Consider the following 26,030-nt stretch of genomic DNA (forward strand, 5'->3'; position numbering starts at 1 on the left):
AAGGGTTCAGGGAAGGCATGAATATTTGAAGAAATTTGGATAGAGATAGGGAAGTACAAAATAATGGATGACTCACTTTTTAGGATAGGTCCTCTATAAAAAGTCATACTTGCCACTTCCCTTTTAGGATTTTAATCATTTGTCACATGGCATCAGTTTTTACCGGTACTCACACACTCAAGGGTGAGCTGCGCCCATTGGAAATGAGTCGATGTCCTAAGAAACAAATTTGTGTCAGGATCTGAATCTAAATCCTATCTTGCCTGACCTGTAGTGACATAATGAATAACCTGGAATGCCGAGGTCAGCAGTTCAAGACCCCGGCCTTGCCAGGTCAAGGCACACATGAGAAACAACTACTGTGAGTTGATGCTTCCAGTTTCTCCTCCAAAACCCCATCTCCAAATCAATAAATAAAATCTTTAGAAAAAAGTCTGATCTTCCTCCCACAGCACCACTGCCCACCCTTCCTCTCACCTGACTTTCTAGGCATCATCTCCCCGGAGTCAAGGCAGGTACAAAGGAGGTTTATCTACCCAGTAAATAAATACATGGGTGCCAATAGTGTGGCTAGAGCAGAGTAAAGGTTTGGAGTCAGAATTAGTTTTTGAACGAACTAGCCAAATAGCTCTTTGATCTTGGGCAAGTTACTTTATCCTTCTAGGCCCCTTGTTTCCCCATGTATAAAACTAGGGTAACAGTGCCTGTTTTACAGGATTTTGTGAGGATTGAATGAGATAATGTCTAGAAAATATTGGGCACTCAAATTATGGTGGTAGCATTTGTGGTGGGTGGTGGTGGTTGTCTCAATAATAATGATGGTCATTTAATTCAAGATTAGTGCTGAAGAAAATTCCAGCATAAGAAAATATGTTGAACTGTAAAGTTGTGTGCAGGCAGTCCAGGGATTGTTGGGTCTTTGTTTTTAAGTTGGCACTATTTGTGAAACCCTACCATTTATAAATTCTCAGAGCCAAAGCATCACATATTAAAGAAAGTAGGCCACAGCTCTCCTTCTCTTTCAGGCCCATTTATATCTGCAAGGGTTGAGTGTGGATATAAAAAAAAATATGAACGATAGGTCTTTGAACATTAGAAAGATATCATTTGAACCTAATCTAGAAGCTCGTGCCAAGTGAGGTGTAAGAATATGGGAATTAAGAGAGAATGTGTTTGGTTCAGTGCCTAATACTGGAGGGCTCCAACACAGCCAACTTTGCAATCTTCCCATCATATCACATGTGCCTCCTGTTTGAGAAGGCCACACTGAGCCTTATCCCTTCCATATTTCATCTTTTATCAAGGGCACTCATTAGAAAAGCAATGTAAATTAAATCAAAAGATGGTTCCTCATTTTTAAAAAAATAAGAATTATACCAACCTAACCCCCCCCACCACCACCTTTTCACTTCTCGGGAGTTTCTGCTAGTCTGTACCTGCAGGCATTTTTACCAGAGGGCCGATCAGCCCTGATACTTTCTTGGAGACATTATATGAAATCATCTTTGGGGGTTCTAAGAAGTTAGATAAAGCTATAGTGTCTGAGGAGGGATGTGAAAATGAAGAAATGGCTTCCCCCGACTCCCGTCAATGCTCCTACCTGACAGTTAGCGTCTGGCTGAATAAGGTTTGAGGAGGGGAAGGTAAACAGGAAGTCAGAAGTGGTCTTTAGGGGTAGCCCATGCTTACTCAGGGGCAGGAACAAAATGAAATCCCTGAACACACCCTTCGTTCTCCTATTTTGGGGCATTGTCATGTTTTCTTATGTATCCGTACCTATCCTTCGAGGCCTGAATTTAATGTTCTCTCTTATCTGTAGATTTCCTAGCCCGCCTCGTACCCAGTTAGGATAAAATTAATTGTTATTTCATGTATATTCTGAAATCTATTTTAAATCTCATTATTCTAATAATCACCTTTTTGAATCGTGTCTTCCTCCCCCAATAGACTCTGAACACCTTGATGCCAAGGTATATTTCTTTTTCACTTTTATATCACCAGTGCTCACCATACAAGCAACTTCTCAATCATTGTTTATGAAATGGAATGCAAATCCTAAAAGTAGCAACCAGAGCCTGTTTTGGTTTTTCTTGCTCTAGGTACTGCTGTAGTGGGTTTTTTTCTCCTTCTGAATTTATATTTATAATAAGAAAATCATATAAAAAGAAGTTTAAAGACAAAAAATGTCTCTGAGAGATGACCTTTGTCCCAGGCTTAGAGATGTGAAGTAGGGTGGTGGTGGGTGATGAACAAGGGGACCAGACAACCTCAGTGAGTGTGATTGGCCTGGGAGTTTGGACATTCATATGGGAAGCAATAGCCTTATATTAATGATCTTAATAGGTAAGACTAAGAAGGAAAAGGTAATGAGACCTAGACAGACAACAGCTCTTAGAAATATATAGTTCAGGGTGAGTTTGGTCTGGAGATACTAATATTTCATACCTTTCAAAGACTTGTTGGATGACCTGCTTTGTGAGGGTGAAGTAGTACAATTGCCATCTTGCCATTGCTCATGAATGATATGGTCCATTGTCACAATCCTCTTCTCAGCCCATAAATTAAACAAGCCAAAGCAAGGCAATTACATCAAATGCAATTTGCAAAGGACAGTCTATGACTGCATTAGAGAAAATATCTCCACGCAAACTCCATTGTGGTGTCACGCTTTGCTAACATAGAAAAACTGAAGTGTTTTGAGAGGCTAGACCAGTGTTATGAGAGGCTAGACCAGTGGGACTAAAGTTGCTCAAATTTTGGAAAGGAGCTATATTAGTGGCCATTTTTAGTATATGTACTGCCAAACCAAGCACAGCAGTGGCCATTTTTAAGAAAAGCAAAACGGAGTGCCATGGATATTCCCGACATAAGTGAAACTACCATACCTAGAAAGTTGTTGGAAGAAATGATCAGAGCACAGTTTGACAGTATCAGAGTATCAGAGTGGAGCAGATGGCTTTGAGAGGGGCAATTGTTTTTTGATCATTCTCAACCTAGTCATCTTGGAAAACTGTAGAAAAAGCTAGTAATATGGGATAGTGAATGTTGCTGTATCATTTGAACCCAATGTCTTCATAACTACTTAAGAGCAAATCATGAAAATGTGGGTAATATACCATGCAGAAATTAAGTAGGTGAACAGTTGGTGGATGAGTTGCACTTGGAAAATGCTTGGCTCATCAAATTAAGCAGAAGACTGTCTTGGTAAAAATTAATGAGTGAAATTTTAGATTAATTGGTGTCAGTATTGACAAATGGATGCAGTAGGGAGAAAAGGAAAATGCTCATTGAAGGAAAGTATAGTTCATTTATACAGGAAAAGCACCATTTAAGGTAACAGCATCTTGAGGGAAAGATAGATATGTACATCTATGCAGGAGAGCTCTCAATTCCCTGGTGATCCACATAGAAGCTGAGCATGAGTCATTCATGCACTTGTGTTTAAAAAAGAAATCTAGAAAACACTTGAATTTGAGGAACTAGGACAAAGGATTTTCAAGTTTTTTTCCAGACTTGGGTAATGCAGAATAATTTACCGTCATATATTACTGTTTTGTATGTGTTGTTTTGTGTGCAGAGGGGGGGGGCAAGCTTGGAGTCTGTCACTAGCATACTCTAATTCTCTTTGCACTTTGGTTTATCAGATGTCACAAATTGCAGTCCCCTAGACATCTACCCTGTGTTTCTTCACTATGAGCCTTTTCCCTGGAGGAGCATCAGATTTCTTACCAACCTTTCAGAGCAGCTGACTGAGCCCTCCTCTCTGGCAATAAGAGGGAACTTGAGCTGTTAATAGAGTTAAAGTGATTTTTGAAAAATTTCCTGAGATCGCAATAAGCCCATTCAAGTGACCTCTCTATCCTTTCAGTTATTGATTCATCCTGGACAGCAGCTAGCTCAGAGTGGGTGTGGGCGGACTAGGGAAGGTGAGGGACCTCATGGGGCCCATATGCATGGCCTTGCTGTAACCTGCTCCTGATCCAGAATGTGGAATCTTCAGAGCAAGGAAGATTGAATGAGATCATGTCTGGAAAGTTCCCCAGATCCTTGGAAAGTATTAAAATGGGTTTTATGCTTAAGCATCTAATATAATACAATTGCATTATTACTGCAAGGAACCCTGTAAATTCATGCACTCTTTTTTACAAATATTTGAGGAAACTGAAGCCTGCAAGAGGTAAGTGACTTAAAAGCCAGTTAGTAGCTTATAATCACAAATTAATGAATCGCGCACTAAAGTCAATAGATTACTCGAAACTGTTTTACAGCACAAATGAAATTCTGTTTGTAGTTCATCTGTATTGAGATAACAGTCTCTAAGACCTGTAAGGAGCCTGACAAGTATCACAAATGAGTTCACAAGTTATGACTACAAAGACAGGGAGAGAGAGGGACTATGACAAACTGGAGAACACGTCTGTTCTTTTTAAAGGCCACAGCTTATCCCATTGTGGCCCGTTCATTTTCCTAGAGAAGTTAGAAATGAGTCAACTTTGTGTTAACCAAATAAGACACATTGGGTGGGCTGATTGTGGGATTTGCGTTGAGGAATGACCCTTCTCCTGATGTCTACCTCAGTCTGTGGGCTGAGCATAAGGGAATTCATCTAATACATGGATAGAAGCAGCTCAGTATAAGTTTTATTCCCTACAAATTTTTCAAGATATTGTTCTAGCTCAGTGGTAGTCAACCTGGTCCCTACTGCCCACTAGTGGGCATTCCAGCTTTCATGGTGGGCGGTAGCGAAGCAACCAAAGTATAAATAAAAAGATAGATTTAACTATAGTAAGTTGTTTTATAAAGATTTATTCTGCCAAACTTAGCAAAAATCCAACATAAAGTACTTGGTAAGTAATTATTATTATATGCTTTAACTTGCTGTAACTCTGCTTTATAAATTTTATAAAGTAAAGTGACTCCCCTACTTTATAAATCACCATTACTGTGGAACCAGTGGGCGATTAGAAAATTTTACTACTAACAGAGATACAAAAGTGGGTGGTAGGTATAAAAAGGTTGACTACCCCTGCTCTAGATGATAGTTTCAACATCCAAGTAGTACATTCATCTCTTTCATTGTTCACTTTTCAAGGAAAGTTTTTATGAGAAGTGGAAAGGGAAAGAGACGGAGACCTGGGAGGAGCCACCGACTGGTGATCTGCTTTTGAATTGTCGAGAATCAGGAGGTTGTGTGTGTAGACCACTGTGTCCTTCCTGGTTCTTTCATTTCCATCTGGAACTTTTTTTTCCTTTTTTTTTTTAGAGAGAGAGTGCAACTCATAGTTGCTTCACTTTAGTTGTTCATTGACAACTTCTCATATGTACTTTGACCAGGGCACTCAAGCAGAACCAGTGACCACTTGATCAAGCCAGTGACCTTTGGGATCCTGCCAGCAAGCTTGGTATCATATCAATGATCCCGTGCTCAAGCCAGTGACCCCACATTCAAGCTGTCAAGCCCACACTCAAGCCAGAGAACTTGGGGTTTTGAACTGGGGACCTCAGCGTTCCAGATTGACACTCTGTCCATTGCACCACTACTGGTCAGGTTCCATCTGAAACTTAAAAAGTGAAAATTTGTGCCAAAATCCAGACCTGAGGCAGAGAAGGATGAACATCAGCAATTTCTAGACAAATGCCAGGCTCTCTTCTGCCTCCCCGTGAATGTCTTCTGGCTTTAGTTATTATTTATTTTTAAAGATTTTATTTATAGATTTTAAACAGAGAGAGAGTAAGGTGGGGAAGAGGGGGAGACAACAACTCATAGCAGTTGCTTCCCATATGAGCCTTGACCAGGCAGGCCCAGGGTTTTGAACTAATGACCTCAGTGTTTCAGGTTGCTGTCTTATTATCCACTATACCACCATAGGCTAGGCTGTCTTCTGGCTTTTAAAAAGGGAAGCCCTCTAAATCTCTGTCTACAGAATTATTTTTGGAGCAACCAACTGGGAGTTCTCAAGGTTTAAGGAATAAGCTAAATGTTGAAAGCATCTCATTGTATTGCAATCCCCTGTTTCTGCCTTCCCCACTCAGCCGGTCTATTGTCAAAACAGTAGCCAGCCCTTTTAGAACATTCATCACTCAATTCACCTCTCTTTTTGACTCACAAGTTTCCAGTGGCTAAATACTTCTCAGTGTTCCAAAAGGCTTTATATAATCTGCTCCCGCTCAGCCTCCCCATTACTCCCCTGACCTCACCTCCTACTACTCACCTTGTACTCACTTTGCCCAGCCACACTGGACTCCTTACTGTTTGTTCCAAAATTGCTCTGGTGTGCTCCCTCCTAAGAGCCTTAGCGTTTGATTTTCTCTGCTTAGAAGACTCCTTCCCCAAATACCCCATGGCTACCCGTAGTGCTTTTCAGAGAAACCTTACTGAAAATTGCCATTTCCCTACCCCATTACTTCTGGCACTCCAGATCTTCATTCCTACTTTAATTTTTAAAGTACTTGTCCCAGTTGCTAACTATACATTTTCCTTTTTTGTTCCCCACTCCTCTAAGTTCCATGAGTGCAGGCATTGTGTCTGTTTTATTCACTGCTACATTTGTAAAGCTTAGAACAGTGCCTAAAAACATAGCAGGTACTTGACAAGCATTGTTCATATATTTTGAGATGTTTTTTCCCCTTCTGTACTAGGGATGGTGGTCTTCACTGTGCCGGGTAGATACTCCTCTTGCTACTGAATTTTGGGTTGTTTGTTTGTTTGTTTTACAGGGATAAAGACTCAGAGAGAGGGACAGATAGAGAAAGACAGACAGGGAGAGAAGATGAGAAGCATCAATTCTTTGTTGCAGCTCCTTAGTTGTTCATTGATTGCTTTTTCATATGTGCCTTGACTGGGGGGCTACAGCAGAGCAAGTGACCCCTTTCTCAAGCCAGTGACCTTGGGCTCAATCCAGCAATCTTGGGCTTCAAGCCAGGAGCCATGGGGTCATGTCTCTGATCCCATGCTCAAGCCAGTGAGTCCATGCTCAAGCCAGAGGCCTTGAGGTTTCAAACCTGGGCCCTCCGGGTCCCAGTCCAATGATATATCTACTGTGTCACCGCCCAGTCAGGCTTTATCTCAGTTTTAATGTCCTTTTTTCTGAGTTTGTCTGAGTTTCTCTACTAGTTAACTTGCTCTGCATTTTCCTTCATTACATTTGCCACATGATAATTCAGCATTTATGGGATTGTTTATTCAATGGCTGCCACTAGGTGTACTTATTTAGGTTGAGAATCCTCATATTGGGTTTATCTTTGTATCTCTGGCATTGAACACTGTCCTGACACATAGTAAGAGTTTACAGAATACATGTGGAGAAGTAAATGAAAACAGAACATAGGTGTCTGGCCACCCCAGGGAGTTGGGACTGTGTGGAGAGGTTACCTCATTAACTATTTGCTTTTCTCTACAGAGATTATTTTGCAGAGGATGATGGGGAGCTTGTACCCAGAACAAGTCATACAACAGGTAAGGAAAGTATGGGCCTCAGACTTTTTCTGAATTTCCAAACATAGCACTGCAGCATATAATTCCTGACCTTCCCAGAACAGTGCAGTGAATCATAACCAAAATACTTATGTGAACTCTTTGGACTTTTAATGATTCTGTACTGCAAGATTAAAGTCATTTGTAAAATTATTATATTTTAATCTGTCCCTCTCTCTGAGTCTTTATCTCTGTAAAACAAACAAACAAAAAACCCAAAATTCAGTAGCAAGAGGAGTATCTATCCGGCACAGTGAAGACCACCATCCCTAGTAGAGAAGGGAAAAAACATCTCAAAATATATGAACAATGCTTGTCAAGTACCTGCTATGTTTTTAGGCACTGTTCTAAGCTTGTACTCACTTTGCCCAGCCACACTAGACTCCTTACTGTGGCAGAATTTATTTAATTCTGCCACTAAGATGAAATCTTTGCTGTAATATACCATTTAAATGAGTATTAGTATTATATATCATAGATAACAGTGTCAACCTCGTAAATGAGATTAAGTGGGAAGAGCTCTTTGTACAGAACTCATGAAGGAATAAGCACCCAGTCAATACAATTATTAAAGTATTCATAATAATATCACCTCATTACTGCCCTAACATTATCCAGAGAGCTACCTAAATTACAAAACCAATGTGAAGATAGCTCATTTTTGGGACAGTTTTTCACAAAAACTTAATTGTCTAAGGGTTTTACTTTGCTGAGTGTTTTGCCTATTTTATACCAGCCCTGAAACACAGATGATTCAGATGCACAGTGTGGAAAATGCTTTGTAATTTAAATGTGTTAAGGACTTCAGAGTCACTTAAAATTAGCATTTGTAACCTGACTCGTGGTGACACACTGGATAGAGTGTCAATGTGGGACGCTGAGGTTTCAGGTTTGAAACCCGGAGGTCACCATCTTGAGCATGGGCTTACCAGCTTGAGTGCAGGGTTGCTGGCTTGAGTGTGGAATTATAGTCATGATCCCATGGTGGCTGGCTTGAGCGCAAAGATCACTGGCTTGAGCAGGGGGTCACTGACTCAGGTGGAGTCCCCCAGCCAAGGCACGTATGAGAAGGCAATCAGTGAACAATTAAGGTGCTGCTACAACAAGTTGATGTTTCTCATCTCTCTCCCTTCTTGTCTCCCTCTCTCTTTCTCTCTCTGGCAAAAAAAAAAAAAAGTTTTATAGCAACATCATTCATTTACACATTATCTGTGCCTGTTTTGAGTGACAGAGGCAGAGCTCATGGTTGTGACAGAGAAGGTATGGCCCATGGGCCTAAAATATTTACTATCTGGCCTTTTAAGAAATGTTTGCCAGTCCAGGGCTTAAAACAATGATTTATTCTTTCTCATAGTCCTGTATCTTGGCAAACTGGGCATTTCTTCTGCTGGCCTCATTTGGGGTCACTCAGATACTGCAATCTCCTTGACAGCTTGGCTGGGGCCGAAGGTCCAAGATGGCTTTACTCAAGTGTCTGGCAGCTGGTGCCCAGCTGTCAGTTAGGACATCTGCATTGCCCCTGTACTTGGCCTCTCCCTCTCCAGGAAGGGGGACGGGTCTACTTCATAGCTTAGTGGTCCTGGGGTCCTAAAAAGGACCTCAGAAATGCAAGGTTTCTCTAGGCTTTGTCTCTGGAATTCACACAGTGGTATTCTTTTCATATTCTATGGTTCAAAGCAAATTAGTTGGCTAATTCAGATTCAAGAGGTTGAGAAATAAGCAACACTTTTTGATGGAGAAGCAGGATCATCAAGTTACTAAGGGGCATGGACATAACTAGTGTGTTTTACTGCGTGGGGACCCTTATGAGTATGATCTACCACAGGATACTTTTTGTGAATTCTTCTCATGTGCCTCAGAATTGGTTTGTATTTTGCAAGAACCAAATTCTGTAGGATTATGCAGGTTGAAATGATCACGCCACCATTATATAACATGTTTTTCCATTTCACTGGCAGCTTTTCTTAGTGACAGTAAAGATCGAGGCCCCCCAGTGCAGTCACAGACCCGGAGAAGTTGTGAGAAGGTCCCCTTCGGGCAGACACATTACCTGAGGGCATTTGAAAAAGCCCCTCCGGTCCAGCCTCAGGCTCTTCGAGACTTTGAGAAGGTAAGTCACATGGGTGGGTGTCGGTTATCCCAGCAGAAGGAGTACCAGGGGGCAGTGATGTCTTATAAAAATATGGTCCATGGTTTACTCTGGATGGTGGGCCTTCTTACCATAATAGTGTCTCTTTTAAGAGCATATGTCCCATGGAAAGAGACTTTGCTTGGGGCGATGGGCACACAATGCAGTATGCGGATGTTGTTTTGTTGAGTTGTACACTTGAAACCTGCATGGTTCTGTGAACCAATGTCACCCCCAATAAATTCAATTAAAAATAAAAGAGCATATGTTCCAATGAGCATCCGCAGCATTAGCTATGTGCTGAATGCTGTGGTTCGTGGGCAGTTCTCTCTATTGGTGATTCTCAAGCTTACCATTTTTATCCCTGATTTATTCTCAGATCAATTCAGGAAATTTAAATGGCATGTGAGCCCAGGGCACCCAGTCCAGTGGCTGGCATTGTATTCTCTGTAGCTGTCTTGGACAACTCTGCATATCTGGATACTGTCTGTAGTCTGAGGTGGCTCAGCCACGCCATTTGTTTTTCAACAAGAATCTGTCATTGTGGCTCAAAACTGATGAAACTCTTGAAGTGCTTTGCAGCTTGATATGTTTATCCTTAGATTTGGCCAAGCCAAATTACTGATAATGTAATACAGGTCCCCAGCTCCCTGGACCCTGGATTGATCCCAGGAAGGCTGTACAATGGAACCCATCTACCGGTATTTATATAGCTTGTAAAAAGCACCCAGGATTTCTTACACCCTGTGTGCTAAAAATAGAAACAGCTCTTTGGTGCCCCCTGGAGGTTACCCAGGCATCTGGCCACAAAGGAGTACTGTATAAAATATACCTTGAGATACAGTGTGTTTCTTTTGTTCTTGAATTGACAGCTTTTGACATAAAATAATAAAATCCATTTTCAAAACAAGGTTAATAAAGCAGTGTTGACTTTGGTTTGCTCCGTCTTCCCTCGATTTGTAACTAGAAATGTTTCCCAAGGACCTAATGTACATCACACCAGACATTCCTGTGGACAAAGAAGATGCTCCAGGTCACATGTGTCTGAGAATTAATCAGCCTATTTTTGGTTTGGTTTTGTTTTCACCCGAGGTTGTCATGGATACTGTCCGTTTTTTTTTTTTGTTTTTTTTTAAAGAAGAGTTTGTAGGAATATTACGTGGCTTTTGAAGACTAAACCTCTGAGCAGCTGTGGTGCTGGTGGTGGGCGTAGGGCGGGTAACACCCTAGTCCCTTCCTCGTTTTTCACCTTTTGATTCTGTTTCAACACAAAGGGGTGAGCAGGCTGCAGTGCCCCCACAGCTGGGTGGGGCGCCCTCTGAGAGCCGGTCTGCCTGCATGCTCCTTTTGGTTCCGAGGTGACTTGGAACATTAAAGTGAGGATTATCACCTCCATGAGAGAATGAATGGCTGGATGCTGAGTTGGGTGACAAACAGAAATCATCTGGCTTTCAGGTGTGGGGTTATAAATCCTCTCCTCTTACCATCCAGCTGTAATATCCCTGATTAGTCCTTCTCAATGCCACGAACCACTGACAGAAACCAAGCTAGGACACAGAGAAAGGTCCAAGAGGAGATATTTTAAATCTCTCTCCTATGTGTCAAGTAATAAATAAATAACAACAAGGCTATGACACACTTTTTTTTTTCGTCAGAAAGGTCATTGCTAGGACTCAGAAAGGGTAATAGAATTTTTATATCGTGATCATAAATTTTGCCAGGTCAGAGAGATTATTACATAAAACTGTTGAGAAAAGCTCCTTCTTACACACTGATTACAGTACCCACACCACCACAGCATGTCTGGGATGAGTGAGACGAGAGCAGCACATACATAATACTAGCTACCTATATCTTGATCACTTTCTATGTGATGAGTACTGTTTTAAGTATGTGCAGTATGATCTCATTTAACACTCATGACAACCCTATAAAGAAAGCAGCCCCTCCCCTTTTCTCTCTCTCTCAGATCAATAAATAAAATCTTTAAAAAAATAAAATAAATGAGAAATAAAGGCACAAAAAAGAACTTACCTAATGTCTCATAATGTGAGACTGAAAATACTCATCATTTTTGTGACCTAAAATGGTGAGTGCTTCCTAGGTTAGGGAGCTCAGCCAATGAAAATTTGGTGGTAATGAGACTGGAACCATTAGCTCCTCCTGTTTAGATAGGTACAGAGTGCAATTCTGTGTTTTCTAGGTAAACTGGAAGTCTGCCTTTATGTCCTAATATTCTCTATCACATGCTTTTTATTGCATTAATTCTGAACTGCTTGCAATTCCAAGCTGTGTGACATTTCCCAGTTTCTGTTCTGCCTGGAATACATTTTCCCTCCTAGTCTCTAGTTAAAACCTACTCATTCTTCAAGATTCAGCTCAGGTGCCATTTTCTGTGTTTTTAGGATGCCTTCCTGGACTTTCCAATCTCAGAATATATACCCTGACTCTATGGTTTTCAAGGGTAGAAAACACATCCTGCTCATCCTTTTCTAGTCTCTAGAACCTAACATAATGCCAGTGTATATAGTACGTGCTCAGTAAATGCACACCAAGTAAACTAAACTTGTTAGATTTGCATTTCCTGTGGCCTCTACTCAGGACTCACAGAATGTATTCACAGCAAGTTGGATGGTTCTAAGGAGGATATTGGTGTATTAATTGAATAATTAGGATAGGAAACTAACAAGTCAAGAAAAGTACACTTGTTTTTACAATGAGTTTAAAGGAAGACCATTTCCCACCTAAACTGAGATGATAAAATTACATACCAAGTAAGTGAAAGAAGCAAGGACCTTTTGAAATATTTGACAGGACTTAATAAGATCATTAATAGTAACTAATCATTATTAAATAACCAAATATTAAATAATATTTATTGAATTTTTATTATATGCTAGGTACTTTTCTAGATACTTAATGTATTTTATTTCAACCATTTTTAGTTAATTTGCCTACTTATCAGATAGGTACTGTTACATCCATTAAACCAGTGAAGAGACCAAGACTCAAATCACTTACCTAGAACTATACAGGTTTAAAGTGACAGAACAAGATAACCCCAGTGATGTCCAAGGTTCCTAGGGAAATGAGAGGACCATTCAGAGATAGAGTTATGTTGGTGAAATGAGTGTAGTGTGGTTTTATATAGAGAATCAAATGGCAAATGCTATAGAAAAGCTATGGAGAGGTGGGGGTCTGTAGCTGTAAGGTTTAAAGGGGGCCTCCACTGCCCTCCGCTGCTTACACGTTTTTAATGATGTTGTCTTTAATATGAAGATGCCAGCGAAACCAGCTGCAGTGTTTGCCTAATTATAGTCCGAAGCCAGCTTTCCCTGGTAATTGGAATCCAACCACAGAGTCAGCCTGGTGAGGCTCCACCCATCCTGGAAAATTTTTTTCCTTGACTCTTGAAATCTGGGGTGGGGGGTGGCGAAGACAGGGCCTGAAAGGGGCTTTTCTGTCTTTCTGGGGATATGAATTCTCACAGTCTGGGTTTCCTGTTCTGCTTTCAGTGAATCTGGACCACGTCACTGTTGTTCGTAGGTACAGCTGATTCCGTGTTTCTTGGGTGTTTCTCTCTAATTACAGCCTTGGGAAATGAATGCTACCAGTGAAGTGTGTTTTTATTTTTTTTTAAAACCCCCAGCATTTATGCTCCCAAAACATACTGATTTTGTTTTCACTTGTGTTTGAACCATTCATAGTTGTTAGATGAGAAGGCAAGGAGAGAAATCCTAAACTCCCAGCAATCATAAATACCACATTTTCTTCTTTTCAACATAACTCTTCAGAGGGATTCCACAGTCATTCCAAGGAACTTCAGAAATGTTTTCATTTCTAAGCAACATTGTTAGATATGTATGAACACAACCATTTTTTCTTAAGAACTATGAATAAAAGAAATGATTCTGAGCATTGTAGAGGATACAGAGATGCATACTGTTACATTCTCAAAAAACCTGATTTGGTATATGAAATTTAAGTTATATAAGATTTATTTAAATAATAGCTTAGGCAACTGTGAAAGACATAACACAAGTTTAGAGTGTTTGCCAAATAAATTTCTGTCTTTAAAACTTAAATATGAAAAAACATTTTAAATTTTGTATTCATATATACATATATAAATGTCTCTTCTTTACTGTATGAAGAAAGCTCTATCTTTTTTCCTATGGACCTTGAGGAATTTTCATTTCAGTAATAATTTGCACTCCAAAAATGTTTTTTAAAATAGCAACTAAAATAAGATACCAATTAATATTTATTGAGTGCTTACAGTGTGCAAAGCTCTATGAATGCACTTGGCTTGCATTATCTTAGTCAGTTTTAATGACTGTTTACTGGTTGGTACAACCATTATCTTGGATTGTACAGAGAGGGACAGTGAAGCCAGAAGAAGTCTAGTGATTGCTAGAAAGGACTAGAGCTGGGTTTGAAGAGAAATGTACTTATTTCAAAACTTGATATTGATTTTAGAGAGAGAGACAGAAACATCAGTTTGTTGTTCCACTTATTTATGCACTTATTGGTTGATTCTTGTATGTGCCTAGACCAGGGGTCAAACTCACAACCTTAATGTTAAGAGTTCAAGCTTTGAAACAAGTACATTTCTCTTCAAACCTTAACCACACTTTTATTATGTGTCTCTATGGATAGCTGGTGCCCTTACTTATTGCACTATTTGTCCCCTTGTCCCCTCAGTGGACGGGTGTGTTCTGTGTGCCAGGCCCAGTTCTAGCTATTAAATGCAGAGTGATCAAATATGAATGTATTTTTTAAAATGTGTGTTCAAGAAGGAGTGTTTGTTTCCATATTTTTATACTAATAAAATATTAGAAATACTGTCATTATCAAAGTGAGGGTTGAGTATTTCAGGCATGGTATATACATAAATAGAACATCATAGAGCAATGTACTGTACTGGCCAGGCAGATACTAACAAATTTAAGATTAAACAATAAAACAGCAACAATTTGTCTTAATATTACATAAAATAATATCTCAATTTTGAGGGAGAAAAATTAGAAATATCTGGAAGGATATAAATCAAAATATTAATAGTAATTATATCTGGGCAATAGGATTAGTTATGATTTTTTTCTTCTTTATAACTTTCTATATTATCTGAATTTTTAATAACATGTATTTTATTTATCTATTCATTAAACAAATATTTCTAATGTTCCTACAATGTAAATATCTTAAGTACAGCAAATACAATAATGAATATGCAAACATGGTCCCTGCTTTCATAGAGCTTCCATATTAGCTAATTACAATAGAGTATAATCAGAATGTTGGAGGTAAAGAATGTTATACGATCTATAGCTGAAGCTCCTAACTTCGTCCAAAGGGAAAATTTCCTAGAGGAAGCTACATCTTACTGGGGACCTAAAAAAAGAAGAAGTATTAGCTGATATGATGGACTGGGAGTGGGACAATGAAGAATGTTTCTTGCAAAGGAAACAGCATGATCCAGGTGAGAAAAAGAATTTAGTAAGTTAATTTATCGTAGATTATGCACGCTAGAAATGTTAAGAGTTGACTGGAGAAAAAAAGGGCAAGAGAAGCCAGTATACAGGGCCTTGCAAGTTATGTAAAGGGTTTTAAATATTATTGGAGCTTTATGGGGAACCATTGAAAGCTTTTAAACAGAGAGGTGACATGATCAGATTTTCCTTTAGAAATGTCCCTTTAGCTTCTGTGGTGGCTCTGGATTGGAAGAGCCGATCTAAGGCAGAGGGAGTAGCTAGCTAGGAGGCTGCAGCACTACAAAGGTTGGAGTGATGACAGTATAGAAGTGAGAGAAATGGACAGATGAGAGAGAGAGAAGCAGAAGTGACAAGACTAAGTGATTGATTGGATGTATGACCAGTGATGGAGAAGCCCAAGCATGACCTACCACTAACTCATCTCTCCATTCCCATTGCAGGCTAGCTTGTCACCTTTTGTAAACTACCAGAGTGCCTTGCACTTTTCCTTTAATAACATGATTTATTTCTTCAAAGTCTCTCTTTTCTGTTAGGATCTGAGCTCCATGAGAGCAGAGACAGAGTCTGTCTCATTCATTCCTAGCTATAGTGATTAACATAATGCCCAGTTATAGTAGGCATGCCTTTTCTTTCTGGTGTGTTTTGGATGAATGAATGATATCAAGCTTTCTTGCTAGGGCAACTTTGAGGTGATGCCATCCTCTGAGAAAGGGAACAGCTGGAACAGGCACATGTAGTTCTTTTATATCATTAAAACAAAAGCAACCAGTAGAAGGATTCTCAATTTTGGAGCAAAATTGAGGAGATCCTTCTGTTCTTAAGGAACTCTAAATCTAATCGACAAGAAAAATAGATAATCCGAAATAGCAATGGTAGAAAGCACTCAGGAGGGACCCTAACATGAGCTTTAGGGTCAGACAGGTTTCCTTTAATAGGTGGCTGTCTACGTCAACTCCTTAAGGATGAATTGGAGATAGTTTGGTCAGAGCTGAGTGGGTAGTGAAGAATGGTTTCCAGGCCAACACTGATACCCATGACAAGTCCTGGAGACAGCAGAGTGCATAGTGAATTCAGAAATAGAAGACTTTCTGTCATAGCTGGACTACTGGGGTGTTGACTGAGGTTCAAGTTGGCAGTGTCTCCCCCTCCCCACCCTCTACTCTTGGCCTTATTGTTGCAGCCATGATCATTGATGGTATACTGTGGATTCTTAGCTCTATGTCTAGAGAAAGTCCTAGTTGTGTTGAAAATCTAGAAAAACAGGTGAGGCAGTAAGTTGATATGTTTCCCCTTGAAGACTAGAAGCTCAGCAAATAATCTTACTGGAAAAAAAAAAAAGAAAAACAAATCTTCCTGGGTTGAACCAGTTGTGCACAACAACACCATGTCCTGCTGCTGTTGATGGAGCCACACTGATGGGGAATCTAGTTTGGAGCCTAAGACTGTGCAGCTCACAGGCGCTTCTGCCATGGAGCCCCTTCAACTGCCTCTGACAGCATTGTTTCTGGCCAGGCGGTGTATTTTTGGTAGTCAGGGAAGTGACTTGTTTTGTTTTGGTTTTATATAGTTCACAGTGCTCTAATGTGATGATGACAACAGCACCTTGTTATTCCAGGATTGGGGGTGGTGCGGGTATGTAGCTATGGTGGGGGAAGACAGCAGGAACATCATCTGACCCCCTATCCTTCATCCACATGATGCTGCTGCCTGCGACAGGATTATTTATCGACCTGATGTCATAGCTGTTGTTAGCTCTCCTGTCACCAGGCCAGTTTTTTCAAGAAAAGGCTGTGTACAGGATGGGTATCAGTTTGCTTCTGAGTTTTAGGGGAGAAAATGGAATGATATGATTAATAATGTAGCATTTAAAAGACACTGGAACTAGAGGAATTATGTTGACATTTTAGAAACAATTTTAGAAGAAAGATTTGTTTATTATGCAACCTAAAAGAAATAAAGGTCTTTGTAGAGTTTGTAGACTGCTCTCTGAAGCAGATGCCAACAGTTGGCTTATGGAATACAGGGGGCAGGAGTCCTGAGTGGAAGTGGAATTATTGATGAGTGGAAGATCAAGTTCACTGACTTCAGTTGACACTTTTCCTTGTTGAAATGGTCTGCAAAAGTTATGCATATTCTTCAGGGCAGCCTAATGAGTACGCTTTTCCTGTGTCATAACAGAGTGAATCACGTGTTTTCTTTCTGAGGACTGTAACAAAACCTTAACTTGATAAAACATAGTAACCCATGAGGTTTCCATATTGAGGACTAATTTCAGGGTATTTCATCTAGCTTCTATGTTAGGGCCCCTTCATCTAAGCAGGGCCAATATACAGAACATTTTGAAATGATCAGTTCTAAACCACTTTGGTTTTAGCTAAATTGAATGGAATTTAACCTTAACTGAAATCTAACCATTAAAAAAAAAAATCTTTTGTAAAGGGCAAAGGACTGGGCGAGTTTCTTCTCTCTGCTTAGGTTTCTTTCTTTTTAAAAAAATAACAACTATATTGAAATATAATTTACATACCATAAAATTCTTCAAGCATACAAGTCTATGGTTTTAGTATATTCACTTAGTTGTGCAACAATTACCACTATCTAGTTACAGAATGTTTTTCCTCTCCAAAAAAACCTCACACCCATTGGCAGTCATTTTCTATTCCCCCTCTACCCAGCCCTTGACAACCACCCACCTAGTTTTCCTCTCTATGAATTTGCTTTTTCTGAACATTTTGTATAAATGGAATGATTCAATGTGTGACTTTTTGTGCCTGGCTTTTTTCACATTAGTGGCAGTACTTTGTCAGTCACAAGGTAGTTCTGGGTTCACAGGGCTCATCTAGTGTCATGATTAAGGCCCTGATTAATATGTAATATGTTAGAGTAGACTGTTGGATTGTCTGTACCCCTATACTTTTTAGAGAAGCAAGTCAGCTAACTTCTTGATGTCTCACTTTCTTTGACAGTGTGGGCATAATAAAACCTAATCTGTTTACTTCACAAGATAAAATGAAATAACATACATGGAAGTGCTTTATACATTGTCAGATTCTATGTTATTGTGAGAAAATGTAATTATATCCATTTAATTTTGTAAGACAAGTCCAAGTCATTCGAAACAGCCAGGAATTAAAATTTTGCATTGCTGCAACTTAGATTTGATCAGAAAAGCATAGGGACTCCCAGACACATAGATGTATTATAAATAAAATATCTGTATTTCAGACATACTATCCTCCTTCTCCCTGCCTCATTTCTTCCTGTCTACCCCTGTCTTCCAATTCAAAACAAGTTGGGCTCCTGGAGTTGATTCCACTGGATGCTAAGGAGCAAGAAATACTCTCCATTTGTGTACTTTTTCTTTTTCTTTTCTTTTTCCTTCTTTTTCAAGTGAAAAGAGAGGAGACAGACAAAAGCGCACATGTGCCCAGACCGAGATCCACCTGGAAACCCCTGTCTAGGGCAAATGCTTTGCCCATCAGGGGCCATGCTCACAAATGAACTGTTTTTAGCACCTGAGGCAGAGGCTCCATGGAGCCATCCTCAGTGCCAGGACTGATGCTCTGGAACCAATGGAGCCATGGCTGTGGGGGGAGGAGGGAATGAAGAAAGAAAGAGAGAGAGAGCAAAAAAGTGGGGGAGGGTTGGAGAAACAGATGGTCACTTCTATTGTGTGCCCTGACTGGAAATCACACCCAGGACATCCACACATCAGGCCGAAGTTCTACCACTGAGCCAGTCGGCCAGGGCCAAGAGTATTTTTATTTTCATGAAATGTAAACATATAAATGGTCGAAGACAGTGGTAGTCAACCTGGTCCCTACCACTCACTAGTGGGTGTTCCAGCTTTCATTGTGGGTGGTAGTGGAGCAACCAAAGTATAAATAAATAAAAAGATGGATTTAACTATAGTAAGTTTTATAAAGATTTATTCTGCCAAACTTAGCAAAAATCTGACATAAAGTACTTGGTAAGTAATTATTATTATATGCTTTAACTTGCTATAACTCTGCTTTATAAATTTTATGAAGTAAAGTTACTTCTCTACCTTATAAATCACCATTACTGTGAAACCAGTGGGCGGTTAGAAAATTTTACTACTAACAGAGATACAAAAGTGGGCGGTAGGTATAAAAAGGTTGACTACTCCTGGTCGAAGATATCAAATTAGTAGAGTTTAAGTTGCAGAAGTATTATTATATTTGAAAAGAATGTGTCAATTAAGACAGTTAATCATTTTTAGTGTAGTGGAACTTTAAATTTTAGGAGAGAATGATAAGAGATTAATATGTTTTCAAGCGTTTCCATTTATAAGAGCTATTCTGGGGGGTCTGAATATGATTAGGCAAATGTGAAACTGAGTCTTTTTTAAAGACTGGCTTGACAGATGTTTGTGTTAATGGGGCATGACATGTGACAGCTGGGTTGTAATCCTCTTACTATTGTTGACATTGATTGAGTGTTAGTAAAGTCTTATTTCCAGTTTGAGCTAATGCATTAAGAAGCAGTGAGAAGAAGAACTTAAGGGAAGAGTAGAGGAGAGCCATTAATGTTTGGAAAAAATATTTTGAGGGAAGGGCAAAGATTTTTGATGTACTGTGTGAAAAAAGGAAGAACAAAGACAGATGCACTAAACCTTGTTCAAGAACCTGCATTGGCCCTGGCTGGTTGGCTCAGCGGTAGAGCGTCGGCCTAGCGTGCGGAGAACCCGGGTTCGATTCCCGGCCAGGGCACACAGGAGAAGCGCCCATTTGCTTCTCCACCCCTCCGCCGCGCCTTCCTCTCTGTCTCTCTCTTCCCCTCCCGCAGCCGAGGCTCCATTGGAGCAAAGATGGCCCGGGCGCTGGGGATGGCTCTGTGGCCTCTGCCTCAGGCGCTAGAGTGGCTCTGGTCGCAACATGGCGACGCCCAGGATGGGCAGAGCATCGCCCCCTGGTGGGCAGAGCGTCGCCCCTGGTGGGCGTGCCGGGTGGATCCCGGTCGGGCGCATGCGGGAGTCTGTCTGACTGTCTCTCCGTTTCCAGCTTCAGAAAAAAAAAAAAAAAAAAAAAAAAAAAAGAACCTGCATTGTTTCTTTCCTCAGTAATTCAGAGCTCACCAAAACATAGAGGCCTGGGACCTGCCCACCAGAGGCCCTGATTTAGTATGTCTTGTGTGCATCTCAGATAGGTGCATATTCGTTTGTTAAGCTACAAAAAAATCAAACAAAACAATCTTCCTAGTAATCAGTTCCTGGCCCTCCCCCACTGCCTTTCTCTTCAGCTGTGTCCTAATTGAGAGCCAGGATGTGCCTGGAGGACAGGCTCAGACTCCTGCTTCTGACTCTCATGATCTCCTGAAAATGGTTCTTCACTTCCCATGCTGTTTCCCCATCACAGCACAGTATGTGCCATTTGTTTCAGTCCAGTCAGCTCTCTGTACCTTTGCTGAAGTTCTACCTGCCTAGATTGCCTTGTGTTCTAACCCCAAGAGGAGCCAAACTTGACTCATCCTTTAAGTAGAGCTGAGGTGCTCATTCTCTGGGGAGCCTCTGACAGCTTTCTTTCCTAAGTTTTACAGTTTTTACTATTTGTACAGTTCATATGTCTTTAAACAATTAAATTATGCCCCATTTGCTCAGATATCATACAAAGTTCAGATTCTGCATTGTGTATTAAAATTACTCTGTTAGAATAGTTTATTTTGCCCTGGCTGGTTAGTTCAGTTGGTTAGAGCTTCATCCTAAAATGCAGAGGTTGCTGGTTTAATCCCCCATCAAGGCACATACAGGAATAGATTGATGTTCCTGTCTCTCTCTTTCTCCCTTCCCCTCTAAATCAATTTAATAAAAACAACAACAAAAAATCTTATCTTAAAAAAGAGAATAGTTTATTTTACTTATAAGATAGCCTTTTTATAAAGAAGAATACCTTAGATATGCTCTTCATCCTAAAGCATCTTTATAATATTGTATACAGATTGAGTTCTCCTAGGATTAAATCTGGTGAAGTCAGTCAATAGGTTAACTCTTCATTCATTCTTTAAAAAATTTTTTTCATTGATTTGGAGAGACAGAGAGACATAGAAGGAGAGAGAGAGAAGGTGGGGAAGGGAGAGAGAGAAAGAGAGAGAGAGAAACAGCAACTTGTTCCACTTAGTTGTTCCATTTAGTTGTGTGTTCATATACACTCTGACTGGGGATGGAATCTGCGACCAGGTGTGCTGAAATGATGCTTTATCCACTGAGCTACCCGGCCAGGCCTTCTTCTTCCATTCTTTTATCTAACACTCTTGGTACTGGTGAGATAGCAGTGAACAAAACAGGCAAAAATCTTGGAGTTTACATGCTAGTGGAAAGAGACAAACAAGAAACAAAATAAATAAGTAACTATATTCTAGATCGGTGTTTCCCAACTTGGGGCCCATGCCCCACAGGGGGGCAATTCGATAGTTAAGGGGGGCAATTTGAAAATGAACTCGACACGACTTTAACTCTTTCGCCCCAGGCCATTTAAATACAATGCTAGATATCGGTGCCAAATTTAACAAAAAATGCAATTCTTAAATAATTGCGGTAAATAATTATTAAGTATAATTTCGTTTGACGAGACCAAAATATCAACTGGGTGATTGGCGTCGTCAAGTAAACTTCGTCCTGGGTTCACCGCGGAGCGTGCCGCCTGCCGCGGGGAACCCCGGACGTTTTAAAAACTCGCTAAACAACGCAGTTATTCTCACCTAATTGGCCCATCGCAACTTCTGTAGTGTTTCACATCATTCAGTTGGTGTTAATTTGAAATAAGTGTCAGTCAAAACTGTTGTAAAAGCTTGTTGATTTAATAAATATACATATAGATATAATTGGTAAGTATTTGATTTTATTTTTATCAATATTAAACTCTTTATTAAGTACTTCTTGCATTGGGGCTAGAAAGCACTAATATTTTATAAATATTATTGGGGCTATAATAGTGCATGCATGACAATTTTAATTTTAGAAACATAACTTTCCAGAAAATTTTGTCAAGTGGAAAAAATATAGATACCTTTTGATTTGCGGTGATAGTGTAGTAAATGTGTTATATACATTTAAATAAATATGAATTTTTAGTATACGTTTACTCTATGTCACATTGAATATATTTTAACACATTTTAATATTAGTTTTTAATTGATCTTATTTTTATTATAGCCCATATCAAAATAAGTGGTGCAAGCAAGAAAAAAACTCGTCAATATTTGGAGGAATATTTAAAATTTGGGTTCATACCTGCTGTTCACGATGAGCGGATTCCTTTTTGTCTTTTATGCTAGCAATGCTTGACCAACGAATCAATGAAACGAGGTCGTCTTGAGGCACATTTGAAGGCGAAACATAGTGCTCATATTAATTCAGATTTGAGTTACTTTAAAACTTTAAAGAAAAATTTTGAAAAAAGAACAACATTAAAGTCTCTATTTACTGCTCATACTTCAACTAATAATCGTGTTCTTGAGGCTAGTTATCAAATTTCTTTATTCATCACTAAAACTGGAGAAAATCACACTATAGGAGAGAATTTAATGAAACCATCAATATCAGCATTTCTTAAAACGGTTCTTGAAAAAGATGACAAAGATGTAAAAGCTATGCCATTCAGTAACAATTCTGTTAGCAGAAGAATAGACAAAATGAGTGAGGATATTGAAAAACAACTTATTGAAAAGCTGAAAACAAGAAAATTCTCCTTGCAAATGGATGAATCAACTTTGAGAGACAGTGAGGCAGTATTGATAACTTACGTAAGATATATTGATAAAGGACATTTTGCTGAAGAAATGTTCTGTAAAAGATTAGAAAGCACCACTACCTCCAAAGATATATATAATAAGCTAAAAAACTACTTAGATGTCAATGATATACCAATGCAAAATATAACATCTTGTGCTGCAGATGGTGCTCCCAAAATGATGGGTAAGAAAAATGGCTGCTTAAAATTGATGAAAGATGCGAATCCAGAAATGATTCTTGTGCATTGTGTTATTCATAGGGAAAACTTGGTAGCTAAAAACATCTCGCCTGTTCTGAATGAAGTATTACATACAGTAATAAAGTGTGTTAATGCTATTAAAGCTAGTGCCAAATGTGAGTGTCTTTTCAAGCTATTTTGTGAAGAACAAAATGATGACCATGTGAGACTTTTACTTCATACTGAAGTAAGATGGCTATCTAAAGGAAACTGTTTGAAAAGATTTATGGAACTGTTTGATACTCTTAGTGATTTTTTAAGCGACAAACCTGAAATGAAGTATCTGTTAACAATAGATGGTAAAGCATTTGTGAGTTATTTAGCCGATATCTTTGAAAAACTAAATATATTAAATAAGCAACTTCAAGGAACAAATAAAACTCTTGTCGATGCAAAAGCAAAGATCTTTGGTTTCATTACCAATATTGAGTTATGTCAGAAACATATTAACAACAAAAATTTAAACAGTTTCATTGGCTCCAAAAATGTGAAGTAACTGATACCGCTTTACTTGTTATTGTCAATCATTTGAATATTCTATAGGCTGATTTAAAAGAAAGATTTCTGATTTAAAACAAATTGATTTCCCAACATGGATGATGCAGCCAATGTTAGTGGATTTGTCTGATATATCAAATATGCAGTATCAAAAAGAACTCGCAGAATTGCAAAATGATGAGTCAGTTAAAGCTTTATTTAATATCAAAGGAGCGATGGCATGGCTTTGTGAGGAAACAGAAATGAAATACCCAAATTCAACCAAATGTGCAAGAAAACTATTGCTACCGTTTCCATCTTCATTTTTAGCTGAATGTGGATTTAGTGCTGTAAATGATTTACTGGTAAAAAAAAGAAATCGGCTGGCTATAACACAACGTGGAGACTTGAGACTAAAGCTAACCAAATTGGAACCTAATATAAAATCTCTTTGCAGCAAGCATCAAGCGCAAGGATCACACTAAATTAAAATAATAAATTAATATAGAAAAATCTGTATTAAAATTATTTGGAATGTAAATTTCTGTTTTTCATTATATGTTTTGAAATTTTACTTACTGTGTTTTGTTGACAATTTCATAGTGATTTCTTCCTAGAACCTATCATTTATGTTTATTAAGTGAACAAATTAATTTTTTAATGTTAAAAATTATGTATGTAGGCCCTGGCCGGTTGGCTCAGCGGTAGAGCATCGGCCTGGTGTGCGGGGGACCCGGGTTCAATTCCTGGCCAGGGCACATAGGAGAAGCGCCCATTTGCTTCTCCACCCCCCCCCTTCCTCTCTGTCTCTCTCTTCCCCTCCCGCAGCCAAGGCTCCATTGGAGCAAAGATGGCCTGAGCGCTGGGGATGGCTTCTTGGTCTCTGCCCCAGGCGCTAGAGTGGCTCTGGTCGTGGCAGAGCGAAGTCCCGGAGGGGCAGAGCATCGCCCCCTGGTGGGCACAGCATCGCCCCTGGTGGGCGTGCCGAGTGGACCCCGGTCGGGCGCATGCGGGAGTCTGTCTGACTGTCTCTCCCCGTTTCCAGCTTAAGAAAAATACAAAAAAAAAAAATTATGTATATTACATGGGGGGGACATAAAAATTTTAGAAAGGTTAAGGTGGGGTATGGCACAAAAAAGGTTGGGAAACACTGTTCTAGATGATGATTATGCTGGGGCAGGAAGTAAACAAGGAGAGATGGAGTGCTGGGGTAGAGCATAGGTGAGGTACAGTTTTAAATATCTAGAGAAAGAGTGTACCATATGGAGGACCTAGAAGCTCAAACGGTCTGAGGATGGAGGGTGTCTGCTGTTTCTGATAAACAGCACAGCAGGTGTAGGGAGAGAGGAGTAGGAAGAGAGGAGAAGAGCAGAGAGAGAGGCTCCTGATTCCATAGCGCCCTGGAGCCTCGTGGGCTAATGAAGCGATTCAACGTTTCACTCTAAGTTACGTGGGACGCCAGCGGGCTTTTCCAGCAGAGGGGTAATCTGATATATTTTAAAAGGGTCACTGTGACTGCTATGCTAGGAATAGATTATAGGGGTGCAAGGGTAGCAGCAGGGAGACCAGGAAGGGGGCTGTTCAAATAATTTAGGGGAGAAACCCTAGTGTCTTGGGCCAGAGTCGTAGAGGGGCCTGTAAGCACAGGTAGATAGAGACACATTGAGAGCCATAGAGGGGCCCATAATCACAGGTAGATAGAGATGGAGTGAGAGTCAGAAGAATGAGATTTACAGACAGCTGAGATGGTGTGTGTGACAAAGAAGAGACAAGAACTCAAAGGTTTTGTCCCAAACAACTGCAGGTATTGAGTTGTTACAAACTGAAGTGAGGGCCCAGTGAGGAAGGAGTGTGTGCCCTGGGGAAGAGCAGAAGTGCAGAGTTAGATACCACAGACATGAGATGTCTGCATTCAAGCGGAAGTTTCTACTCGGAAGTTATATGTGGACTGGGGATAAGGAAAAAGGTCAAGATGGGCATAAACTTAGAAATTTAAGAGAACAAAACATCATTTTTCAACAGTAATTATTCTAGCAAAGGTAGTTTCTTTGGAACTCTTGGAATAAACCTTTCTATATTATTGCAAAGTTGTGAGACCAATATAAAACGAGATAGCCTGTATTTAACAAATATAATTAGCAAAATTTGAAATATATTGAACACTTATCTATTCATCAATTCAACAAATACTTAGGGAGTGCTTCCTAAATACTATGCAGTGAGAATACGAAGGCACAAAAATGTCCTTAAAACACCCTGGCCTGGTTGAGGTGATTGTTAAGAGACTGTACAGTGGCACGCATGGTACTGGACAGGCCTTCTCGGTTGTGGTGGGAGTGAAATGAATGCAGAAAGACATGTAAGTTCTTGACCCTTTCCCTGGGCAGTTTACAGACTAGTTGGAGAAACAGAAACACACAAGGTAAATAGCTCTAGAAAGTGTAAATAACCATTCAAGACAATAGAAC

General features: G+C 39.7%; 1 protein-coding gene across 5 annotated transcripts in view; it reads left to right on the forward strand.

The window, feature by feature from the left end:
* Nucleotides 1–26,030, forward strand: part of PDE4DIP (phosphodiesterase 4D interacting protein) — a 201,226-nt gene that overhangs the window by 11,986 nt on the left and 163,210 nt on the right. For all 5 annotated transcript variants that reach the window (XM_066268147.1, XM_066268148.1, XM_066268149.1 and 2 more), the window contains exons 2-3: nucleotides 7,401–7,456; nucleotides 9,433–9,584. In XM_066268147.1, coding sequence (XP_066124244.1) covers nucleotides 7,401–7,456; nucleotides 9,433–9,584 — 208 coding nt within the window. The remainder of the gene's footprint in view (nucleotides 1–7,400; nucleotides 7,457–9,432; nucleotides 9,585–26,030) is intronic.

This window comes from Saccopteryx bilineata, chromosome 3 (assembly GCF_036850765.1).
Source record: "Saccopteryx bilineata isolate mSacBil1 chromosome 3, mSacBil1_pri_phased_curated, whole genome shotgun sequence".
NCBI lineage: Eukaryota > Metazoa > Chordata > Mammalia > Chiroptera > Emballonuridae > Saccopteryx > Saccopteryx bilineata.